General features: G+C 39.6%; 2 protein-coding genes, 1 long non-coding RNA gene and 1 pseudogene across 3 annotated transcripts; 3 read left to right on the top strand and 1 right to left on the bottom strand.

Annotated features, from left to right (window-relative positions):
• Positions 1-1,269: 1,269 nt before the first annotated feature.
• LOC116265291 (disease resistance protein RUN1-like) lies at positions 1,270-9,113 on the bottom strand. The gene is made up of 4 exons (XM_031645843.2): positions 8,710-9,113; positions 4,716-5,865; positions 3,686-3,973; positions 1,270-2,291 (listed from the first exon to the last, which is right to left on the bottom strand). The coding sequence occupies exons 1-4, from the start codon at positions 9,042-9,044 to the stop codon at positions 1,284-1,286; spliced, it is 2,781 nt and encodes a 926-aa protein (XP_031501703.2). The 5' UTR covers positions 9,045-9,113; the 3' UTR covers positions 1,270-1,283.
• On the top strand, positions 2,164-4,832 carry LOC126410594 (uncharacterized). The gene is made up of 3 exons (XR_007574848.1): positions 2,164-2,394; positions 3,698-3,777; positions 3,878-4,832. It is a non-coding gene; the product is annotated as an uncharacterized LOC126410594 (long non-coding RNA).
• A 1,068-nt stretch (positions 9,114-10,181) lies between the features above and the next one.
• On the top strand, positions 10,182-18,135 carry LOC116265289 (disease resistance protein Roq1-like; annotated as a pseudogene).
• Positions 18,136-21,816: 3,681 nt separating this feature from the next.
• Positions 21,817-23,187, top strand: LOC116266034 (uncharacterized). Its single transcript, XM_031647100.2, has 2 exons — positions 21,817-22,149; positions 22,577-23,187. Exons 1-2 carry the CDS (start codon positions 22,019-22,021, stop codon positions 22,785-22,787), a joined length of 342 nt encoding a protein of 113 aa, XP_031502960.1. The 5' UTR covers positions 21,817-22,018; the 3' UTR covers positions 22,788-23,187.
• The last annotated feature ends 388 nt before the right edge of the window (positions 23,188-23,575 follow it).

Raw genomic sequence — 23,575 nt, 5'->3', positions numbered from 1 at the left:
ATAGAGTTGAGAGTTTGAGACAAGAAATCATTTACTTAGTTGTTTACTTTATTGTTTTGCTTTCTCTTCAGTTTATTTCTGGTTACTTATTCTCAGCCTTTATTTTGCTGCATTTACCACTGCTTAATACTAGTTTTAGCTTATTGCATGGCTTGGGACTTCAAATTCCTATTCATCACGTTTGATCGTGTTTCAAATCTTGCTTTTTCCATCAACTTGATGTCAGAGTGCATCTACTTACATCAGATACATGTAACAATTTTATTTGGATTGATTCTTCATATGAATTTGTACTAGGTTATTCAACTTAAAAATATTGTTCCACATCCAAATTGGTATACCTCCATGCATCTGATCCAAATTCCCAATTGAACCGAGCGTTCTCATGAGAAGACATTCGGTACAGTTAGCAACCAACCACCAACTCTATTTGCACACTAATTGTCAGTTCTTTCTTTTCGCTTTTGATGCTCGTTTCATTCGGTCCGAAGAAGGATCGACAATCTAAATCTAACTAGCTTCGGAGATTCATCTCGAATACTTTCCTGGAAAGCAACAAAGACTCAATTGCCCAAAAAATGGATGAAGCTATAGAAGATCAAGAAAAAAGGAAGCCATTACCTCTAAGGGCGTCAAAGCGTGACCAATCCAATCAAGAGCTCCTGCTCTGCCAAACGCAAGAGACGAGATCAATCGTTATTAACACATATTGATACACGAGTGCTCGTATTTGAATATATATTTACACTCCTGCTGCGGTCTGCTGTTCAAGGCAATGGCCTTGAAAAGTATTTCATAACGCGGGAACTCTTGTCGCCGAGAAAAATGGGGGGTTCGTTCTCCCAAGGGCCAACCGAGGCGACACCATCAGTCATAAATTCAGGCAGAAGTGCTGTCACTTGCACCCTTCGATATCCACTTCGTAACCACTTGGGTATCTCATCATCACGATCGAAAAGAACTGCACAGATTCCATCTCCTTCGTACTGAGCCTTCTCCAAGGTACGGCACACGATCTCTTGGTCGTCTCCTATCACTTCGAAAATGAATATGCCCAATTCCTTGGGATTTTCTTCCTTCACAATCCATGTTTTCCAGGTGCTCCATTGTAGGACCTTTCGGGAACAAGAAGGACAATCGCTTCCTGTAAGACCTCCGGCGATCACATTGGCGGAAATCTCAAAATGATTCAATTGAACAAATGTTTCATCCTGTAACAGAGTTATCAACAGAGCTAATGAGGAAATTAAGCATAATCAGCCCAAGTTTTAACTACAGAATGTCTACTGCAGCCTGCCAATGTTGGATGGTTCAGCGCATACCTCAAATACTGCTCTTTCTAAAGCACTATCGGTGTTGCGACATGGAGGCATGTTTAGTGTCTGCAGGGTTTTCAGACTCTCAAGGCGGTGAACTTCGACAAGCTGTTCGCATCCTGTTAAGCTCAAACTCTTTAGACCTGTCAAGTTCGAAACGTCGAAGATTGTTTCCAAGCCAGTGCAGTCTATGACGTCAAGTTGAACTAAGGATGAGGGAAGTGATGGGAGAGAGTGAAGATTTTTGCATTCCTCCAAAGCGAGTTCTTCGATGTTAGGGAAGCTGCTACTTATGCACGATGGTAGGGTGTTGAAATCGCTGTAGCACAAATCCAAAGTTTTCACTGATGGGAGCACCCCAAAACTACTAGGATTTGCATCCTCAGACCACTTGCATTGCCTGGCTCTTAACCTCTTCAAGTACCTGAGGTGAGAGAAACTAGGGGGAATCATAGTGATTTGAGGATTGTAATCTAAAATTAAGTAGGTCAGCTTTGAGTACTCTCTGAAACTCTGAGGGATTTTGGTGATGGAAGTTCCTGAGATGTTCAGCACAGTCAAATCTCGCATTTGTCCTTGGAAGGTAGGCACAACTTCGAGGGCCTCAGACTCTTTCACTGGAAATTTATCTCCATCTAACAACACTTCAGAACTGTCTTTTGCAAGGAAACTTCCTGGAAATCTTGCGCCCCCAGGCTGTTCAGGAAAGGCAGAAAAGTTGGGGCATCCCTCAACAATGAGGTTCTTAAGAGAACCCAGCTGATAAATGTTGCTTGGAAGCCCCTTCAGTGCATGACATCCTATCATACTCCAGAAAACCAAACTCTTAAGGCAGCCAATGGATTCATGAACTTCAGCCAAACTTGTGCAACCATCAAGTATCAATTCGACCAGACAAGGTAAATATTGAAAATTTGGCGTGCAAAAAAGTTTCTCACAACATCTGAGGTTGAGAACTTTCAGCTTCCCAAGCATCTGCAATTCATTGCCACTGTAGTGAGGCAAAAAGGAACGCTTACATGGAGAAAATGAGGCAGAGTAACTTCAGTCAAGAAAGGATCAGAATATCCGATGCCAGGTAATTGTACAAAAGTTGTGGGATTACATTTTCAAAATTTGGGTACTAAAATCCTTTTTCAAAATATGGACTATACCGATGTGATCTAGTTGCACCGAAGCCTAAAAATTTGATTCTTAAACCAGTTCAGTGAAGTTTGTATAGGACTCTATAAGAATCAAAGACACATTTCTGCAGAATCTTCTGCATAGATGCTATTTATGCCTTCAAAAAAACTTGATTAGGCATGAGGCTTATAAGTTTTCAATCACCTAGAGCACAATGCCACAGTTAGAATTCTGAAGATAATCTACAGAAACTGATATCTGAAGTATGATTGCCAAAACTCTGTGCAATTACATTGAAATTGAACCCTGTTCAGGTGCAGGCAGCCACATATAATGGTTAGATCACTAACGGAATTCATCTTTTAGACAGTTAAGTATTTTGCCGGTCTCCGGGATCAAACAACCTCTCCACTAGGATGTGTGGAACATGATGAGCCTTCTGCAACAGAATCACATTCTCTGTGAAATGTGATTTCACCTATGCCACCATCATCCACATCAAGCCTATGGTTATCTTAAGAAATGTTGAATCACCGTCTGTCTCCTCATAGAGGCCTAGATTCTCCCGTGACTTACTGTTCTATTACAGCTGTGTGAAACATTTTTATTGATAAGCAATAAACAAATGAAATAGATCAACTACAAAAAAAAAATGCATACAAAGAACAATAACATTAGACTCATTTGAGGACTTGCTTGCCAAGTTTTTAACTACCGCAGCAATAGATATATATACGAAAGGCATGATGGAACAGAATTATGTAAAACCGATTATTTTCTGTATACACTTTATTGGATCGTCTGCCATTTCTACCTCCCAAAAAGAAACTATATTTCACTTTTAGAAAAATATGGAGTTTGCTTGTAACGATTAGTTAACTACAATTTAGTAAATAAATTTACTGGTTTGTCCTTGACATCTAGTTTACTAGCAGAAAAAAGTATTTACTTTGTCCAACTTTCATCAACAAGTAAAAGACATGCCTGGGGTGGTCAGATTAACAACCTTCAAGTTGGGGGAGCTTAAGCGTTGGATGACCAGATTGTTTCTCTTGGCACAACCCCATAGCAGCCTACCTAACCCCAACTTATTGATTTTAAAAGAAATAAAACAAATGATGACATATTCTTGTCCTTAAACATGCATTTTAAGTATATAAAGCAGATAAATATTGCAAACCCATAAGCAGTTATATGTTGAGACACTCAAGGGATATGGGTCTGTCAATTGAAACCACTCTCACCTTTGTGTGCAGTCTGACATGAGTCCAAACTTGTGAAATCATGCTATAAGAAAGGTCCAGAATGACTGCTTTCTCAAGAGAAAGTTCATCAGGTAATGATTCTTTCATACACCCTTTCCATTCTAACCATTTTACTTTCTTTGGGAAATGTCGAAAGTCACCTTCAATTTCTGTGTGGTTGATGTGAAGCAGCGTAAGTTTGGTCATTGTTTCAAATGCCTCTGCACCAACGCATGTCTGCTTGCCTTTTTCTGATTGGAGTGCAATACCTTTTATGTTCTCTCTTCCCTATAAAATGAAAAGACGATAGAATTTCAACTTGAGGCATTACCTGAGAATGAAATATTATAGACAATGAGAAGTGTATGGTGGTTTCTTTGATGTATTCGATGTCTGACATGAACAATAAGTTTCCTTGTGGTCTTCGACATCTCACTGTACCATTGTTGCCTAGAAGTTTACTTACAGAAAGAGTTGATAATGTAACTCCATCCTCAACAACATTCTAATTAGGTAATTATTGGCAACACAGCTTTAGTGTACGAACGGTGATTGAGAATACGAACGGTGATTGAGCTTCTTTGTCCTGCATAGCCTAAACTAGAGGAGGTTTCTAATAACTCGTCGTCTTGGTCATAAATGGAAACCATACTTTGTTCTGAATAAGTTTTGCCAAGACGAAAACATGAAAATTGATTTTGACAATGATATTTAACTCTCATACCAATAGTTGTCAAGATAAATCCAAAATAATGAAGTCGTTGTCTAGTAGCACTGAGGAAAACATGATATTCATTACGATTAAGATGATAACCACAAGGACTCAGCTAATGAAACCTTCAGCATGAAGTTAGGCAAGTATGTCCCTTTTGATCGAATCTGCCAGGTGATCTCCAATACCGCATCACAGATTGACTGGTTGAGAACAAACGTTGCAACAAGAAGAATTTTTATGATTTGAGCGTGTATAATTTAGAAAAAAAATGGAAAAAGATATAAAGTAGCGCAAATAAGATCCATTTGATCTTACCTTCTTGTGTTTTAGCAAGTGCAGTATTTCATCATTGTTCCACAACCTGCTGCGTAGCTCTGGAGGTTCCTTTTGTGAGACAATGTGCCTACCCATGTCCTGTATTTGTTCATGCACTCTGAATTCTTGGAATTCATTGTCGATCTTAATCAAAGATTTATGTAAGAGTACCCTTATTGCAATGTTTGGGAAAAGATCACAATCCTTCCACATGTAAATGGCATTTCTTTTGGACTTCTTATCAAGGAAACAAGCAATATCCAGAAATATCTGTTTCTCATTTTCATCTAGTTCATCATAACTGACTTTCAATTTGATGTGAACATCCTCATGCTGATGTCTCTCCAACCTTTTGATTGCATCTTCCCATTCTTCCTTGTCATCTTTACCAAAAAAGAATGATCCCAATACCTCAAGAGTTAAGGGCAGTCCTTCTGCAGTTGAGACAACCTTCTCGGACAGGGCAGCAAATTCCTTACTTGGGTCTGGTTTGCCAAATGCATAGAAGCTGAAGAGCTCAAGTGACTGTTTGTGATTCAATCTTTGAAGGGAGTAGGCCTTAAGTGATTGTTCAGGTGTTGAGCCTCCAAGATCATATGTATCAAAGCCCCTCAGCCTGTGTACATTTAGTATGTGCTCGTTTCTTGTTGTTATTATTATTCTACTCCCCTGGCAAAACCAGCTTTGGCTGCCGACTAAAGCATTCAGCTGCTCATTGTCATCAACGTCGTCAAGAACTATGAGGACTCGTTTGCTGTATATTCTTCTTTTTATCTGACTGATTCCTTCACTAACATCATTTATGGAAGAGTGCCGGTCCTTCAAAACTTCAGTTATGAGCCGCTTTTGCAATGAAACAAGCCCATTGAACTGTTTGGCTGTGTTTTTAACGTTGGAGATGAAACACCTTGCCTCAAATCTGCTGCCGATTTTATTGAAAGTGGCTTTTGCAACAGTAGTCTTTCCGATCCCCCCAGGTCCATGAATGCCAATCATTCTGACATCACAAGCTTCTAAATCCAATAATTTCATCGTGTAATTTACCCGAGAATCAAGTCCAACAGGATATTTAGCCACATCTACTGGAGTCATCTTATTCATACAATCTAAAACTCTCCTGATGATCAATGGGATCAGCTTGTGCTCTTGCCTGTGAGAAGAAACCAATGTAGACAACTTAAATATGATGCTAAGTTGAAACCAGAACAACATCAGTGTAAAACCCACGACGTAATCCTTCCGTTTTCTTTTGAAACTGCCCATTTTCAATATAACAGGAATAATATGGAGAGAAAACGAAGCGGTGAAATGAAGAAAAACGAGTGCATTTCGTTTTTATATCAAAACTCATAAATTACAAAACGGGTCCACCTCTTTTGCAAAATTGGTGGAAAGACTGTTATAATTTTGAAACTTCCATGCCGCCACACTTTGGTGAAAATCTTCTGCAAAAAGAGGCTCGTGAAAATTGTTTTCAATATGAGTCTAACATCTTACATGAAATAGCGAAATAGCACCCTCCGGATTCTTAAAATTTCCAAAAGAGGGTTGTTACAAATGAAAAACGAAATGATATGTTTTATTACTTTTTGATGCTCTTTGTGGTGTTTAAAATTTCAGAAATATGGTTCTGAAATTAACTTTGGAACCATTAGAGGAGGAAAGTCACGTTTTGAGAATGTAAATATAAATTTTATTGTTTCAAATAAGGATTATAATATTGCTAATCGAGGTTTCTCGATGTGATGAGTTTTGCTCTATTGTTATTAAATTAAGATTTAAAACAGCTGAATTATTCTGTTTGGGAAACCGAGCCTGAGGGCGGTTTCTGTGAGAGGTACTAGACGATGTCTAGCATTGGCAACCCCTCACTTTTGAAATTCGAAGGCGAAACGTGGACTTTGTGCGATGGTTTATGCGAGTGCGAGCTTTCTGTTTTGCCCAGTGTTTGGTTTCGTCCCGGGAGGTAGTGGTCACACTCCTCTGGCTGTACTGGAGGGCCCACAGGGTATTGGGCGGCACAAGGGCCCGGGATTCTGTTCTGTTTCTGTTTGGGAGCGAGACTCCTGGTCTCTCCACCCGGGTTCCTAGAGAGACCATGCTGCTGCAGCGGCGATCTGGGATATCTCAGGAGGCTTCACTGCAGGTGCCATCGATCCGTTGGATCGCCTGGTGAAGAGATGTTCTGTTCTGCCCGTGAGTGCCCACGGGGATTTCTGTTGCTCGGCACGATGACCATGACATTGTCAAAGAACCACGGTTGGAAGCCTACGAAATTTTGGAGGTTGTGCACACCTCGTTCTGTCTTTGATGATGTGATATGTGTTAAGTTTTGAAAAACTTATGGTTGTAGTTCATAAGGACTTTTTGGAAGCGTTTTACGAAACTAAATATTATTTTGAGCCATGTTTCCATTCATGGCTGGATTTTCTCATACTCAAAGGAATTCTGACCCTTCTTTCTATCTCTACAGGTAGTCCTTGATAGCTTTTGGCTTTGGAGCGACGACCTCAGACTTGTGATGGACGGGCATTGGCATTATGGGCACTGCGTCAGTTTTGGGGACTTGTGTTTATTTTTATTTGGGTCTAAGTATTTTATTATTGAAATAAAACAATGTCTGATTTCTTTATGTTCTGGTCATGACTCAATATTGCTTCCGCTATTATAGAAATGAAAAGAAAATTTTTGGTGTCAAAAATTGGGTCGTGACAATCAGGCTATTAGCTATAATCTGCTTTCTCTTTTTAGAGATTAGCAAACTGGGGTCAGGTAGACCTTCAGGCTCAGCAATTTTTTAATGTAAAAATAAGAAAACTGAAACTAATTTCAATTCAGTAAATCAATCTTGAATGCCTCTTAAGTTTTCATATAAATAAGCAATTTTTGGAAATCAAATTGTAGTTTCCAGGCTAAATTGTGATCAATCTTCTTAATGCGTCAAATTTGAATTTAAGTTGTTTGCTCTAAATCTCACCTGCTACGCAAATCATGATGCATAAGAATCTCTAGTTCATGAGAACAGTTAGAAATGTGTGTGCCACACACACACAGAGAGAGAGAGAGAGTTTTTTTCTAGACCTAGTCTGCAGATTGCCCAAGGCTTCACTTTTGCACTTTGCACAAAACCAAGAGAAGGTTTGTTGTGTTTAATGAGATTTTCTGAAACCAAACCACACCTCCACCTTGCTTTAAAACGTCGTCAAAACTCATGTAAGACAAAAAGTGGGTCATAATTTTCCTCAATGATACAACCTTTAAGGAGTTGGGCAATAAGAAATTTAACCTCATGAGGAAATTCCGGGGAAACCATTTCTATTTTGAAAAATAAGGAACAACACAAAAATTTCATCGTCACACTAGACCACCTTGGAAAACCTAAGGTTGTATTTGTTTCAGTGTGGGTATGAGTTATAAAGTCAGATCCGTCTATTTAAGGTCGGATTATCCTCATCTGACCTTAAATCCAAGGTTTTTAATATATAGCAAGGATTTAAATCCATGCTATTAAGATTTAACCCAAAATACACTTTTTTATGCAGCATTGGATCTTTCAAACACAACCTAAAAGAAGTGTCGTCCAACAATCAGAAGAGAAAGTAACAAAGACATGATGTAATGGGTTCGTGTCCCTCTACGCACCACTCATCCTTAATTCGAACGTTTTTTTGTGAATTATGTCGAGGGTGAGTTTAGAGGGGTATAGCGTAGCTGGTCAAACTGACAGGTAGATGATCAAATTTATATGTTTGCAAAACAAATTATGTGAATTTGTGTGAATCACATTCACCAAATTTAATTATAGAATTATTGAATGGTTTTAAGATAATCACTTGATATCTATACATCAAAGCCTAGAAAACACCGTTGTGCGTGTGTGTCATCTTGGAAGGAATTGCCGTCTGGCCCGGCTCCTTCCATCGATCCAATCTCTACGTCAAGTGGAATTCCATTAATGGGATTTCGTGAGAAAGAAAGAGAAAGAGAGCGATACCCTGTTTCAGCTTCGCTCATAACAACGAACCCTTTGATCTTCCCTGCTTCTTTTAGTGCAGTCCTCCAACGGACGACTCGATCTTGGTTTAACTCTGTATCGTTTTCATGCTTCTCGAAAGCAATTTCATAGGGCCCCCTTTGGTTCCCGACTTGGCTAGGTTGGACGTCGTAGAAGATGGGGAGGATGAGCCCTTTGAATTCCAGCATCTTGGCCACTTCTGAAAGACAGAATTTACAGTCAGCATAGCTTTTGGAGAAGATGGGCAGGAAGATCCTTGAGCCTTCCATGGCAACACCAATCACCTCATCCATGAATTCTCCTCTCTGCACCATTCTCTGGCCATCCACGAAAGATATGCGTAAGTGGTGCCGCTTGAGGGCCGCGCACAAGCCGTTGACGAAGGCATTCCTTCCTTTTCTCCCTTTCTGTAACTGAGGAACACGTCCATCTCGACGCGATTTAACACCTGCCCTTCTGATCTGAATGAGTGAAGAATACCACTGAGTTTAGCTGCCCAAAGATCGCTTGAAATCTGAATGAATGAAGAATAGCACTGAGTTTATCTGCACAAAGATCACTTGAAACGAAGAGACTAATTCTAAAACCTTCCGATCTTCTTCCTTCACAGTATCTGCTATTTATTAGTCTCCCCAGATGAAGTCACATTCTAATCTAAGATGAGAGGCGCGCATGCATAGTTAGATTAAGCTGGCGGTTGCAAAGTCAAATTAAACTGGTGGTCCGGCACTTATTTATTTTCATAATGACGACGAAGAGAAAAAAAAAAGTAAGATTGTCGAGTCATCAGCAAAAACGAAGCCGAAAATTTTACGAATAGCAGCTCAACCTTTGAACCATCTACAGTTACCGGCTTTGAAATGACTGCTTGGGTTAAACAAAAGAAATCTCTCAGACAACCGCTTCAGCCTTCATGGACAACTGATAATGGCGGAAGACAGCAGTTTAGTGTATTAAACTGCTAGATTACCCATATTGAGATGATGTTGTTATCCTCCATTAGGTTGTTACTTTTATCTTTCTTTTTTCTTCATGTGAAACAACCATTTATTGCTAGGAACGTGTCTGATAATTTGGGGTGCACTTTCTTATGATTTTCATGATGCCAAATTCCACTGGGTGAAAATAAAACATAACGTACGTGCATTACATATATTCGCAACTCAGTGACATCTTTGGAAAAAAATATATTAAAATTTCCACTTGTGATCGACAGTGACGCACAAGAAGAGATTTTTTCCTATCTCTAACCGCCTCATGCATGCAAGAGAAGAGTCAAACACTTATTTTTTAATAAGATGTGCACCCTCATCACTTCCGACTAAATAAATAAAAGAAAAATTAAGTATTATCGACAGTTAGAAAATGTCAATCAAACATAGACAAGTGTGATATTTTATGATATCGTTAGTAAAGAATGTGCCCGTAAAAATCATCATCGACACATTGAACTTCATCAACTCAATGTTGACTTAGATAAATATTGACTATTACCATTATCAATTATTGGACCACATATGATTTAGTGGAACAAGACGACCGAGCAAAACCATAAAACTGTGAAACTTAGTTTGCCAGGGAAAAAGAGACTGAAATGACAGATGATTTCGAGTTCACGGACAGAAAGGGAGACCAAGAAAGGAGTCGGTATGATGGGCAGCATGCATATGGCAGAGCGCCATCTTCATCAACAAAGGTTGCCAATGTTGCTGCTTTCGAGTTCGACGTCTTCCTCAGCTTCACCTGCGAAGAAGAAGAAGAAGAGGAATCGAGACTCTCGCTCGATAGCTTCATCTGCAGTCTGTGCGATGCGCTTGAGCACCATCGCCTTCGCGCCTTTATCCCGATCAGGCAAACCACAGGAAAGATGGAGGAGGTGATGGGCGCCCTGAAGAGCTCGAAGGTCTTCCTGCCCATCTTTTCCAAACGCTATGCGGATTCAAAGCCGTGTCTCGCGCAGGTGGCCAAGATGGTGGAATTCAAACGGCTCTTGCTGCCCGTCTTCTACAACGTCGAACCTCGACAAGTCAGGAACCAGCGGGGGTCATTCGAAACGGCCTTCAGAAAGCATCAAGAGGATGAGGAGTTGGATCAAGGTCGAGTCGAGAGGTGGAAGGCTGCACTTAGCGAAGCAGGAGAGATCAAAGGTTTCGATGTGATGACCGATGCTGAAACAGGGTACCCATCTCTCTTTCTCTCTCTTTCGTTTATGGAGACACAGACACCGCTTCCTTCCTCATGGAGCCGATCAATTCTTGTTCTTCCTTTTAACTGTTTCATTTTTTTTCTTCTACCAATCGACTTATACAGCATCTCCTTCGTCTTTAGCCTTGGCCTAATTGTGGAACAGAAGATGATTCTCGTCTGACTGAAGCACCTCAACATTTACTGCAACCACCTCAACATTTATTGCTTCTCTTCCTTTACGCATCCCTGATTCCATTTGGCAAAGCCATCTCCTTTAGAAAAGTCCACGCTTGCCTTCACGCCATGCCTCATCATGCACGTCCTGTGATGTGTTAGGGGCACGACATGAAACACTAACCATATAGTCAACAAATTTTTGTGATATATTATGAGCATCGACATGAAACACTAACCATATAGTCAACAAATTTTGATATATTATGAGCATCGACATGAATCACTAACCATTTAGTCAACAAATTTTTGTGATATATTATGGGCATTGATGGTTGATGGCATGAGCTAGGATTTTTTTTTTTTATGGAGCACTAATCATGCATTTAACAATTTTTTAATTGACAACAAAGCATTGATCGCAGAGCAGTCCTATATAACTAGACTCAAATCTATCTAAAATCAAGCACTGATTCAAAGTTGAGCCTCAACCTATCTAGTGGTGGTGAGGTTAGAGTCAGTACCAAGTGGTCCCTTAGCATTTCGGTTTGCTTGGCATGGAAAACTCGGGGTTAGCCAGGGTCATGACCGTCGCTGAAAGCCACCAATGGCTTTCCCAACGGAATCCTTGATTGCGTTTAATATTCCGTTGGAAGGTTTTGTTATTGGGAGCGGTTTATATGCGTAACCAAGTCAGTGTGAATGTCCTCGTTGTTAAGAATTGAAAATAACCAAAATGTCCCTGTTGTTGAGGTGGAAGACTATCCCCGCTCTACCTTCTTCAAGGGCAAAAGTGTAATCGAAAAAAATGTCCTACAACGGGTCGGCCGGTCGGGTTTCGGGCCGGACTGCTTGGGTTTTGGCCCGTTTAGTAATAAAAAAAATATTTTTTAATTATAAAATAAATTTTTAATAATATAAAATATATTTTTACTAATAAAATATGTATTATTAAATTTTAAAAAAAAATAAAAATTATTTTTTTAATTATAAACGGGTCGACGTAGGCCAATTCAAAGTTAAAAAGAATGGGACGGGAAAGACGCTTCTCCAACATTTACTGATAAGCAATAATACATTTACTGATGCAAGCAATAATATTGTTGATAGACATCGAAGTAGTTATCAAGTAAGTATAGCTCGGCATCGGGCCGGGTTGGCCCACGGCCGTGGCCCGGGCCCAGATCAGCCCGACTTGATTTTAATAAAAAAAATAAATCAAATATTCATATTTAATATATGAATATCATATTTTATAATAAAATTTATACAAAAAATATATTAAACATAATTTTATAATACATATTGAGTCTGTGCGGCCCAACCTGTTATCACTTGAGAGGTAATGGGCACCATATTATTAGTTTAGGAAAAGTTACAATTAAGTATTAACCATTTAGCTTGGACGATTTACAAATCACTGCCCAACTTTTCGACTTTCAGCAATTTACACCCAACTTTTAGACAGAACCCTCGAAGATCCACCTCACAGTAACAAGAAAATTTGAACACCTATTTGAATGGATATGCATGTATACGTCATTAGGAACGCCAAAGAATGATAAAAGAGCAACTGTTTCCGTTGGTCATCTCACTCTACTGTTTGTGTTGGTTCCATCCTGCAGGAAAGAGCAGAAGCTTATACCATTTATCATCAAGAGGATATTAGCTTATGTAAGCAAGGTGGCTCCACTGGAGTTAGCTAAATATCCAGTTGGACTTCACTCCCGTGTCCAACAAATGATAAATTTGCTGGATTTAGAAGCCTCTAATGATGTCATAATGGTTGGCATCCATGGCATAGGGGGAGTTGGAAAGACGACGATTGCGAAGGCCACCCGCAATGCAATCGCCAGCAGATTTGAAGCTACCTGTTTCATATCAGATGTTAAAAATAAAGTTAAACAGGTCAATGGGCTCGCCTCATTGCAATTGCAGATCATTACTGAACTTCTGAATGACAAGCATTCAACCATAACTGATCTAAGTCAGGGAACCAACTTGATTGAGCGAAGAATCCACAGTCGGCGGGTCCTCATTATTATTGATGATGTTGATGACCATGAACAGCTCAAAGAATTGGTTGGTAGCAGAAGTTGGTTCTGCCATGGAAGCAGGATAATTATCACAACAAGGTACAAGCACGTACTGAATGTGCATGGCCTGAAAGAAGAGGAAATTTATGAGCTTCAGAGCTTGACTCCTAGAGAATCACTTGAACTCTTTAGCTTGCATGCTTTTGGAACGGCAACACCATTCAAGGAATATGCTCGTTTATCGGAGGAGATTGCTTCAACTGCTGAAGGATTGCCCTTAACTCTTGAGGTACTGGGATCATTATTCTTTGATAAACGTGGAGAGGAAGGATGGGAGGAGTCATTGGGAAGGTTGAGGAAAGATGAGCATAATGGAGTTCACGGAAAATTAAGGTTAAGTTATGAGGAGCTTGATGAAACAGAAAAGCACATATTTTTGGATATTGCTTGTTTCCTTCAAGGAAAAGGTACAGAAAATGCTATTTACATGTGGAGGGAAAGTGGCCTTTTCCCTGTCATAGGACTAAAGGTGCTCATACATAAGTCACTAGTTAAAATCGATAGCATCTTCAATGAGTTCAGAATGCATGACCAAATACAAGAGATGGGCAGGCGCATTGTCTCACAGGAACACCATCCAGAGCTGCGTAGCAGGTTGTGGAGAAGTGATGAAATATTGGACGTGCTACAATATAAGAAGGTATTATTAGTCTCATTATGATATTCACTGATCAATTACTATGATTGTTTTGCATAATAATGTTAGCTAGCTTAAACTTGAAAAACCCAAACTTGTTGATGTGATACAAATCTACAAGCATCTTACTGTTACTCTAAGATTCAACTCTCGCAGACATGTGCACAAGGGCAACAAGGTTTTCATAGCTTCCTTGTTTCCAGTTTCACCAAACTTTGGTGACGAGCAGAAATTGAACCCATTTTGTCTATTCTTTTAACTAAATTTTGTCAACCCTCAGCTCATAATCAAGTTCTGGTTCCTTAACTTGTTCTCTTACCTTCTGTTTAGGGAACAGATAACGTCAAAGGCATTGTTCTAAATTCAAGAGAGGGCAAGCAGACATGGGTTGCTGCAGAGGATTTTGCAACCATGTCCAACCTTGCATTACTTCATATCAACGATGCCGAAGTTTGTGGTGATTTCAGGTGCTTGCCTAAGCAAATAAAATGATTCGAGTGGGAAAATTGCCCCCTAAGATCTTTACCGGCTGAATTTAGCCCTGACGAAGCAGTTGTCATAGACTTATCTGAAAGCATGATTTCTAGACTTTGGAACCAAGAAAGGCTGGAAACAAAGGTGAGTAAGTGCTTTCAATTAACAGCTTGATGGTCACTAAGATTCCATTTTGGATGATATTAAAACCATGCTGGTAACCTCGTTGCAGCATCAAAACTAGTTCAGAAAACTAGCTTCGATGCTCAAAAGAGGAATCTGACATGACTCTAGCATCGGCTAAGCAATCTACCTATAAGGATGTTGTACATCTTCGTGTGCACGTACATCTTCATGTGCACGTACGTCACTCTGTGCTTGCATTTCTTGTTGGTCAGTTATTATCTTTGCTGATAAAAGTTCAGGTCATAAATGCTGAAAATAGAATACATGACACTAAATTAGAATTGGCTGATTGATTGTAAGATCAATCTACTTTTTGCCATATGGGGGGAAAGGCTGTTGCTTACCAAGAACTAGTTTGCTTCTCTGGTTCTAGCTAGGACTAATTTGAGTTACTTTCTTCTAAGAAAAAATGTTGCTTACTGAGAAATGGCTTCAGTATGGCTATAAAGGGAAAACGTATATATTTGAGAAAAACTATTGCTCCCTGGAGCTGACCCTGGTATATATCTATGTCAAAGCGACAAAGTGAATGTGGGAACCAGTAAGGCCAGTTTGAGTTTTTTGTTTAAGAATTTTTTGGATAAACATACCAAAGGGATGTGGGTTGTTCTATTTCCTTAATCAGCAAAAATATCCATTGAGCTTATGTACTTGTGCCCAAAATAGATGTCTGCAAGGTTGAGGTGCTTCAGTAGATTTTTTTTTTGGATGTTTTCTCAAACTAAAGCAACTCTAAGATTACTTTATGAGATATTATACAGTAAGAACTTAAACCAGTACAGGAAATACAAGCTTTCATCCTTGGATGAGCAATCAACAATGGTATCAAGATTGAAATCCATAAATGATCTCTAAAGTGATAATAGATGGGCATATTTTCTTAGGCGCAGGCCATGTTCTGCATCCATTTTCTATTTTCAGCTGAAACAACAATGAAACTTCTCCTCTCACCACAATATCAATTAATTGCAGACACTAGGAAGATTGAAAGTTCTCAACCTTGGATTCTGTAAGAAACTTATTGCCACCCCAGATTTCTTCTCTCTACCATGCCTGGTTAAGTTGCTGCTTGATGGTTGCGCAAGTTTGGTTGAAGTTCATCAATCCATTGGGTGCCTGAAGAGCTTGGTTACTTTGAGCATGAGCGGATGCACATCACTAAAGGAGCTTCCCAGCAGCATTTATCAGCTTAGTTCTCTTAAGAGCCTCATTCTTCAAGGATGCACCAGATTTTCTACCTTCCCTGAACTACCTGATGGTACAAAATTATCAGATTATTTCTCTGCAAAAGAAGTGTCCAACCGTAAGAGCAACATGCTAAATCCAACGTTTTTGAACATTTCAAGCACTTGCATCAGAGAAATTCCTCGAAGCTTTAGCTCCTTCTCAAAGCTGAAGACCTTAAATCTAAATTATACTTCCCAGATCACCATGATTCCGCCTAGTTTCTGTCACCTCAAAAATTTGGAAAATTTAGGAGCCAGGCAATGTAAATGGTCAGAGCATGGAAATCCCAGTGATTATGTGGTGCTTCCATCTGTGAAGAAGTTGGATTTATGGCGCTGTAACTTCAGAAGCATGCCTTCATGGATAAGTAGCAGCTTTCCTAATCTCAGAGAATTGGCATTGGAGGAATGCGAAAATCTTGTGTCTCTTCCATCGTTTCCCTCATCCCTAACAAAACTTAACCTCATTGGTTGCACTAATTTGGAGATAATCTCCGACGTGTCGAACCTGGTGAATCTGAAGGAGTTATTTCTAAATGGATGTGAAAAGCTTGTTGAAGTCCATGGAATTCAAAAACTGAAGTCCCTAAGGACCTTAACCACGCCTCCATGTTGCGGCAGCGGCAGTCCACTTGAAAAAGCAGCCTTCGAGGTAAGCTATTCCACCATGAATACGCTTTAATATGTGCTCATTGAAACTTTGTCTTTAGCTGCCAAACTGGTGATTTATCAATCCGTATTGGCTGGTCAAAGGATCACACTGCCTACCAACAATCACAGGTGTAAACCTTATACTGTAACATTGCCATGTGGGTAACTCAAAATATCACATGTTATGCTTCTTTCGTCCGGTTTGTGGCCTCTGTGATGAGAAATCAAAGAAGGTTTAGGAACCGCAAGAGAGCAAACTTTCATAGTTGCCCCTAAAATTCATTGTAGGTTAGGGTGTGAAAATTTCCCTGCGTAATTTTGCTTGTATATGTACTTTGACATTTATATTACTTACAGGAAGAAGCATTTGTTTGCTTGAAACACTTCGAGGGTTCTGGCAGTCTGGTTCTTGAAGGACCTGCAGAGGAAAAATTATGCTTTCTGCTCCCAAAAGGACCTATAATACAAGACGCAGAAAACGTGGACTTCGGTTTTATCATGATTGATGGCCACACAGAGGGATCACTCATCATTTTTGAGGTAATAGGAAAGAACCAGGAGGTTCTGTTTCGCACCTCATTGAAAGCGGACTATGAGGATGCGGTGGATGGCATCTGCGTTGTTCTGTTTGATCGTGATGATGAGATACTCCATTACCTGCAAGCTGTGTCTAACAGAATCCATGTGACCTTCCATAATCCTGAAGAAGTCATTGGTGGTACGGTCTCCATAGGCCCATTCGATGATGATGAGCCCTTGATCTTCTGGGCCAGTAAGAGCTCCCGAGTACTAAATCACTACTACCACAGCCGCTTTGATGGTTGCTGACGTGCTGTCGGGGGCATGGCGCTACCACCTTCATTTTGGTGCTTCTTTCTCTTCATTTTCTTGACGAATGTGCTTCTTTTCGTCTTTGATTTGCAGGCTGCAGAGATGGTGAAACTTTTCTTTGTCATGGATCGTTATTGCTTGGTTTTTTTCCTGTTCCGGATGATCGAAACTCTTAGTCACTTGATCTATTTATATTCATTCTTGCAGACTCCCAACCATTCCTAAAATCAAGTAGGATCATTTTCGACGATCTGTCATGCGCTCGTATATCAATGGAAGCTGAACTGAAGTATTGCATGACAACTTCAAACATAATCGAGCTAGCTTTTCATATTTATTACAAAGAAAAAGAAGCATCGAACTGCGGCAGGTCGATGCACCCCAGAAAAAAATGGCATGAACAAACTGCCAATCAATCTACATAACAGAATATTGTTCCCGAAGGAAAACAAGAGAAATGAACAGGCGAAACGTGAGCTACACGTATAGAGAACAGCTAAATAGTGCCTATTAGGAGCAAAACGGGTACCCACTTCAATACGAGGGCCAATATATACAAATATTGCCAAAAGACAAGTTCAACAAAGGGAATACTGACGAAACATGATTCCTGAACAGGCTTCTGCAATAAAGAGGACTACAGATTACAGGTGACTCTGAACAGGCTTCTGCAATAGAGGGGACTACAGAAGAAAAATGACTCCTGAACAAGCTTCTGCAATTGAAGAGAAATTTTCGTATATGTATTGCCCTCCTTGAACTTAGGCTGAGTTCAAACAGTCCGACTCCCAAGTCCAGCTCTGAGTCTTCATGTTGGCAGAAAAGTAACACCTGACTGCTATGACTAAGTAATCTCAAATCCCATGAATGCTTGAAAATGGAATACCCCATCTAGAATCCAAACTAAATAAGCAATAGCTAATTCTTTGAATTCCAAGCCCGGTGGCTGTTCCCATATCTAAGGCTCGAACATCTCTGTTTTCTACTACAATCTATAGTTATTAGGATAAAGAATAGATACTGGAAGTGATACGATATAGGAAGGTGGGAAAACGACCCTTAAAAATCGACAAGAAGCGGGGAAGCAGGACAAGTTTTCAAGATGATTGATCATGATTCTATAAGTATAGTGTAACAGAAAAATTAACAAATTAATAAAACAAGAACACCAAAAAAAAAAGTAAAAATAAAGTTATATTATTCGAAAGAAAAAACAAAATTCTACTCAAGAAAAAGCGAAAGAATATCGTCCGTGAAAGTGAAACGGAAACAAAATATAGTATTTACATCAAAGATTATGCATAATGGTACATCTGGAGATTTAACATTCGTCCACGCAATAAAAAATGGCTTCCAAACTTATGAAACTAAGTGGAAATTTCAGTGGATGCAATTATGTTCTTCGGGTATTTACTATTGACCTTTCTCAATTTGAACGTCCTAATTAACCTAACATCCGAATCCACATAAGGGACCTCTGTCTCGATTTGGTGCTTGTTTTGATCATAGTTGCCAAAAGTGAGTTTAAAGTTTTAAACCCAATTTCGAAAAGCTGGGAGAGTCAGAGTTTTCATCTCTTAATTGCTTTTTTTTTTTCTAATTTTTACAATCAAAACTAAGTTAAAAGCAAGGTCAGTCATTGGCTAGACTCTCATGGGGTCTCAATCTCCCGCTTGAGTCAAAGCACTCAAGCAGGCATAAGCTTTAAAGATGGGAGCACTAGTCACAGAGTTTATATATATATATATAGACAAATGGAAATTTTAGCTGTAATTATTTTCTCAATATGCTTGTATCTCTAAATTGCATTCATTGTTTTGGCCAAACTTTTTCTTTTCAATATTTAATTTCGGCCCGTATTTGACATTTTTGTTAAAAAAGTGCGTCCTTTTTGAGGAAATTTGAAAAAGTGTCTTCTTCTTATGAAATTATAAGATAAGCCTGAAAAAGAAGCCTCCTAAAAACATGATTAAAAGGTGCCAACCACGTGGTCACACGTACATATTTAAAAAAATATACGATTAAACAGTTCATTCATATTGTACGTTTGCCGTTGATCACCAGACTGATCCTTATCCTTTCTATTGTCAAAATATGGTTTTCTCTTCTACTATTAAGTAAGGTAATTACGTTTAATAAGATGAAAGTCTTTGATTTTCTTTAAGGACGTGAAAGCGAGCCGTATGAATCGCATGCATGTGCAATCTTTAAATTACAAACCTGAAACATAAGGTTGAGATCTGCCAGATTTTGTTTGTTAAAAATTAAAAGTTTGGTCATTACAGAAACATTAATATGATTCATGGCATAGAAGTAGTTTGTAGCACCTTTAGCAATGGTTGATGGTGCTTTGAAGAAAAAAAAATTAATTTTTAATCATCCAGCATAAACATATATACATATATAAACTGGCATGCACAAGGAATGGTTCATGAAAGAGATAGGTCCCTTTGCATGGGCCAAGTGCATATAATGAAAAATAAAAACAAAAATCCGAACAAGTTTCAACCAGCAATTGACGCGCCTCGGTTTTACCTCACTAACTAGGTTATTTCGAATATAAGAAAAATCTGAAGAACAATTAATTGACAAAAGATTGTGATCAGGCTGAAGCTTCCTGGTGAAGCGTTGCTTTCAATATGATATGAGTTGCCTTGAAAAAGTCTCATCAAGTTGCAGTTTTTGGAACCCACTGTGGTGACAATGGATCTGGTACACAAGCTAAAGTCTCTTTCTGCAACTGTTGATTTGCTTTTTAGCTTTTGTCCTTTAAGCCACTGTTCCTCTCATGTCATATGGCATTTAACACATGTTTTTTGAATTGTAAACTTCTTGTGCCAAAAAAAAAAAAAATATGGACTGCCCACAAATTTGTTCCTTTCTTAGCATAGAATATTGTTTGTGTTTTAATTGGCCACGCATCAATCATGCACTTAAATATCTCACAACTCTTTGTCTAGTAGCTAGCTAAACTTTTCTCTATGGGGAAAAAAGTGTTGAAGAACATGGCATGATAATGAGTACTTCCGTAAGTGAATTGCAATGTCTAGGTCCAGTACAAATCTGAAAATTCCTGGCTTTTTGGCAATTTTTTTTAGAAAACAGTAAGAAAAAACTGTAGGAATGGTGTGCTCGAGGGGCGTAGCATAGCTGGTCATTTTGAGTGGCGCGTTGACGACGTGTCATCAATTCAATTCTCATGGGTGTGCGACTCTTCTGAACTCCAAACGGTGGGATGCATGATATTCGAGTAAAAGGTGTATTGTATAAGGTCTTGATCCAACTCTAGACCCTAAAGCTGTTCTATAGTTTATTACAGTACCCTTGTTCTTGTTCTAGTTGTTAGCAAACTAAAGCTAGAGGTGTAGTTCCATTCCCTTTTCAGTGAAATGAGTTTGAAGCTTGGGTTTCTGTGTACAAAGGAATCAAATTTAGATCAGCTCAATGGAAAATCGGATTCAAATGTGGGAACAAAGGAACAAAATATCCTGTAGTGAAGGAATCAAATGTCATTTTCTACTGTTTTATTTTGTTTTTTAAATTCTAGCTGCAAGATGAACCGGCTGATTCTATGGCATCCATATCTCTAGCCAATAACTTAAGCTAGCTAGGTTTAGGGGTGAACACTAGTCGAGTCTGAGTTCAATCAGTTGAGCTTGAGCTCGACTCGGCTCAAGCTCGACGGGAGCAGCTCGAGCTCGACTCAGCACTTACGTGTTGAGCTCGAGTTCGATTTGATTAAGGTTCAAAAAACTCGTTTGAATAAAATTGATATTCATTCTTATGTGTTGAGCTCAAACTCAATTTGACAAACTTGTATGTAAACTTGTTTGAATATATTGACTTGATTAGGGCTCGACAACCTCAATTAAGGCTCGAGCTCGACTTGGCAGTTACATGTTGAGCTCGAACTCAACTCGATTATTTGAATGAGTCGATTCATAAACTCGAGCTCGACTCATTAAGCAAATGACTCAACTCGAACTCATTCACGAAGCGAGCTCTAACAAGTCGAGACTCGTTGTTCACCCCTAGTAGACTCGAATTCAGTAGAACCCACACTCCCCTCAAGCATCAGGATTCCAGGTACCAAAGTTCCATCTAATTATTAACACTTTCCTTTTGTCGACTCTTGGAAGGAAGAATACGCCACTTTGGTTGAGTCATATACTTATATATGTGTTCCCTTAATATATATAGTATAGTACTTCGAGATAAATATTTGTTAAAGAACTTTTGACAACAACACAACTCCATCATGTTCTTTTAAAATTTACATTTCTTAAATCAATTTTTTGCAATCAATCGTAATCTGGGCCCTGCCCCATTTATCTTTTGAATTTTATATAATAAAATAATAATGATAATAACAAATGTTCATGATTAAGAGGCCAAGGATAAAATTAATTAACCCCATCCGAGGAGGAGGGGATGGAGCCCATACGACGACATCACCGGCACCATAGGAGGAATTGATTTCGGTCGGTCAAAGGGTCAAACTGAGAACGACCCAATCAGGGGCAGCCATAGGCGGCCCACGTTGGATTCTTCTGGTCAACGCTGACCGCATGCGACAAACTATAGACTCCCTTAACGCCATGACTCCCCTGCTCTCTCTTCTCTCTCCAGGAAAATCAAGAGACCAAGAGCAAGGAGAAACCCTAGCACGACAAGAAGAGGAGATAACGATAATTCCTTTCCTCCTCTCCTCTCTTTTTCCCTTGTGGTCTTTCTCACTGTGTATTTCTTCTTCTTCTTCTTGCTATCGTCGCTGTTCTTGTTTATATTGTTATCGTTGCTCCTCTCTCTCCCATCTTCCTGCTTTCATGGCGAGTTCTTGTCATGAGGAGCCTTCATCCTCGGAGCCGAGCCCGGAGACCACGATCTCCGACATAAAAATTGAGCACGAACCGCCGGACTCGCGGTTGTCGGAACTTGGCATCCGCTCATGGCCAAAGTAAGTCTCTTCTTCTTCGCCTAGGATTCTGTTAAACCTCTCTCTCTCTCTCTCTCTCTCGCTGGTAGTTCTTGTTGAATTGTAGAAAACGTACAGGTGAAGAACAAGGACGGTAAGTTGAAATACAGCTTACAGGAAGCCTCAAGTTGAAGCAAAATTGTGAATAAATGATATGAAAGCCTTCAAGAACTCGTAGAGGTGAAACCGTGAGGGACAAACCGTGTGATAATGGCGGCAGTGATGATGTAGCTATCATTTTTGTTAATGAGTTTCACACTTTCATCTACGTGCTTTGCCTTTTTCATGAATTACAGTGTTAATTCATTGATTATGTGAGCGCACCAACTAGGTTAAATTACTGCCTTCGTTGCTGAAGATTCAAGCCTTTTAGAACAGGTAATTATATTTGGTTGGTTTCGTGTTGCAGATGGGGATGTCCTCCTGGGAAATTTCCGCTGAAATTTGATGCTGAGGAGACGTGCTACTTCCTCAAGGGCAAGGTCCGGGCGTACATGAGCGGGTCTTCCGAGTATGTAGAGTTCGGAGCAGGTGATTTGGTGGTTATTCCAAAGGGTCTCAGGTGCACTTGGGAGGTCTCCATTGCAGTAGATAAGCATTACAAATTTGACTGCTCTTGAGACACAGTCTCTCTCTCTCTCTCTCTCTCTCTCTGTTCTTTCTTGTTGGTATTACCAGCACCGATCGAGAAGGAGCCAAGGTTTCTTTTTGGTTTTATTTGGGATTTCCTTTGTTGGTCAAGATGCTTCTTGACAGTCAAAGAATCATATTTATTCTTCGCCCATATGCTTTAAATGCTGCTCTGACCAGTTTGGACTGTACGCGTTCGAGCGTGCGTGCCTGTAAGAGATGAAACCGCCATTAATAATGGCAGTCCTCGTGAGCGTCTGTCAGGCATTTTGGGCCGTCGATGGTAACGTTGGACGGTCTAGATTGATCTAAAGTGTGACTTACAGTTGGTGGGACTATCTGTAAAGTATGGATGAGAAGAAATTTAATGGCCGCCCCTGTGTTTTTTAATGTGAATGGATACAGTAATGTTTCTTGACGCCCTTAGTCATGGTTTAGTTCCAGAGATAAAACTATGTACTCACAAAGTAAATGCTCGGTTAGGTCGAGCTTTCTGCCTCGTAATAAAAGGGACAAAGACGAAGGCGCAGAGTTGCAGACTCCATAGTCATGGTCGGCAAGCATCTAATGCTTGCATCATTCTTCATGTTTTCTCTGCTGGAATGGATAGAGCAGTTTTTTCTTTTCTTTTTTTTTTCTTTGTTGCATGTGCAGTTGCGTCTGCAGACAATGCAGAATCTCCTTTTATTCTTTTTATAGTGCGTCTGTGCTTATCCGCTTGCACACACACACAGAGAGAGAGGAAAAGAGAGAGAGAGAGAGGGAATCACACAAGAAT

The sequence above is a fragment of the Nymphaea colorata genome, chromosome 12 (assembly GCF_008831285.2).
Source record: "Nymphaea colorata isolate Beijing-Zhang1983 chromosome 12, ASM883128v2, whole genome shotgun sequence".
Lineage (NCBI taxonomy): Eukaryota > Viridiplantae > Streptophyta > Magnoliopsida > Nymphaeales > Nymphaeaceae > Nymphaea > Nymphaea colorata.
Note: the sequence above shows the minus strand (reverse complement) of the source record. Positions and strands in the feature narration are given on the sequence as shown.

Bases quoted from the DNA above. Each gene is read 5' to 3' on its own strand.
- LOC116266034 (XM_031647100.2), top strand. From the start codon at position 22,019: ATGGCGAGTTCTTGTCATGAGGAGCCTTCATCCTCGGAGCCGAGCCCG. The intron at 22,150-22,576 runs GTAAGTCTCTTC...TTCGTGTTGCAG, and splicing joins GGCATCCGCTCATGGCCAAA to ATGGGGATGTCCTCCTGGGA.
- LOC116265291 (XM_031645843.2), bottom strand. From the start codon at position 9,044: ATGGTGCAGAGAGGAGAATTCATGGATGAGGTGATTGGTGTTGCCATG. The intron at 3,974-4,715 runs GTAAGATCAAAT...TTCATTTTATAG, and splicing joins ACTTGCTAAAACACAAGAAG to GGAAGAGAGAACATAAAAGG. The intron at 2,292-3,685 runs GTGAGAGTGGTT...AATGAATTGCAG, and splicing joins ATGTCAGACTGCACACAAAG to ATGCTTGGGAAGCTGAAAGT.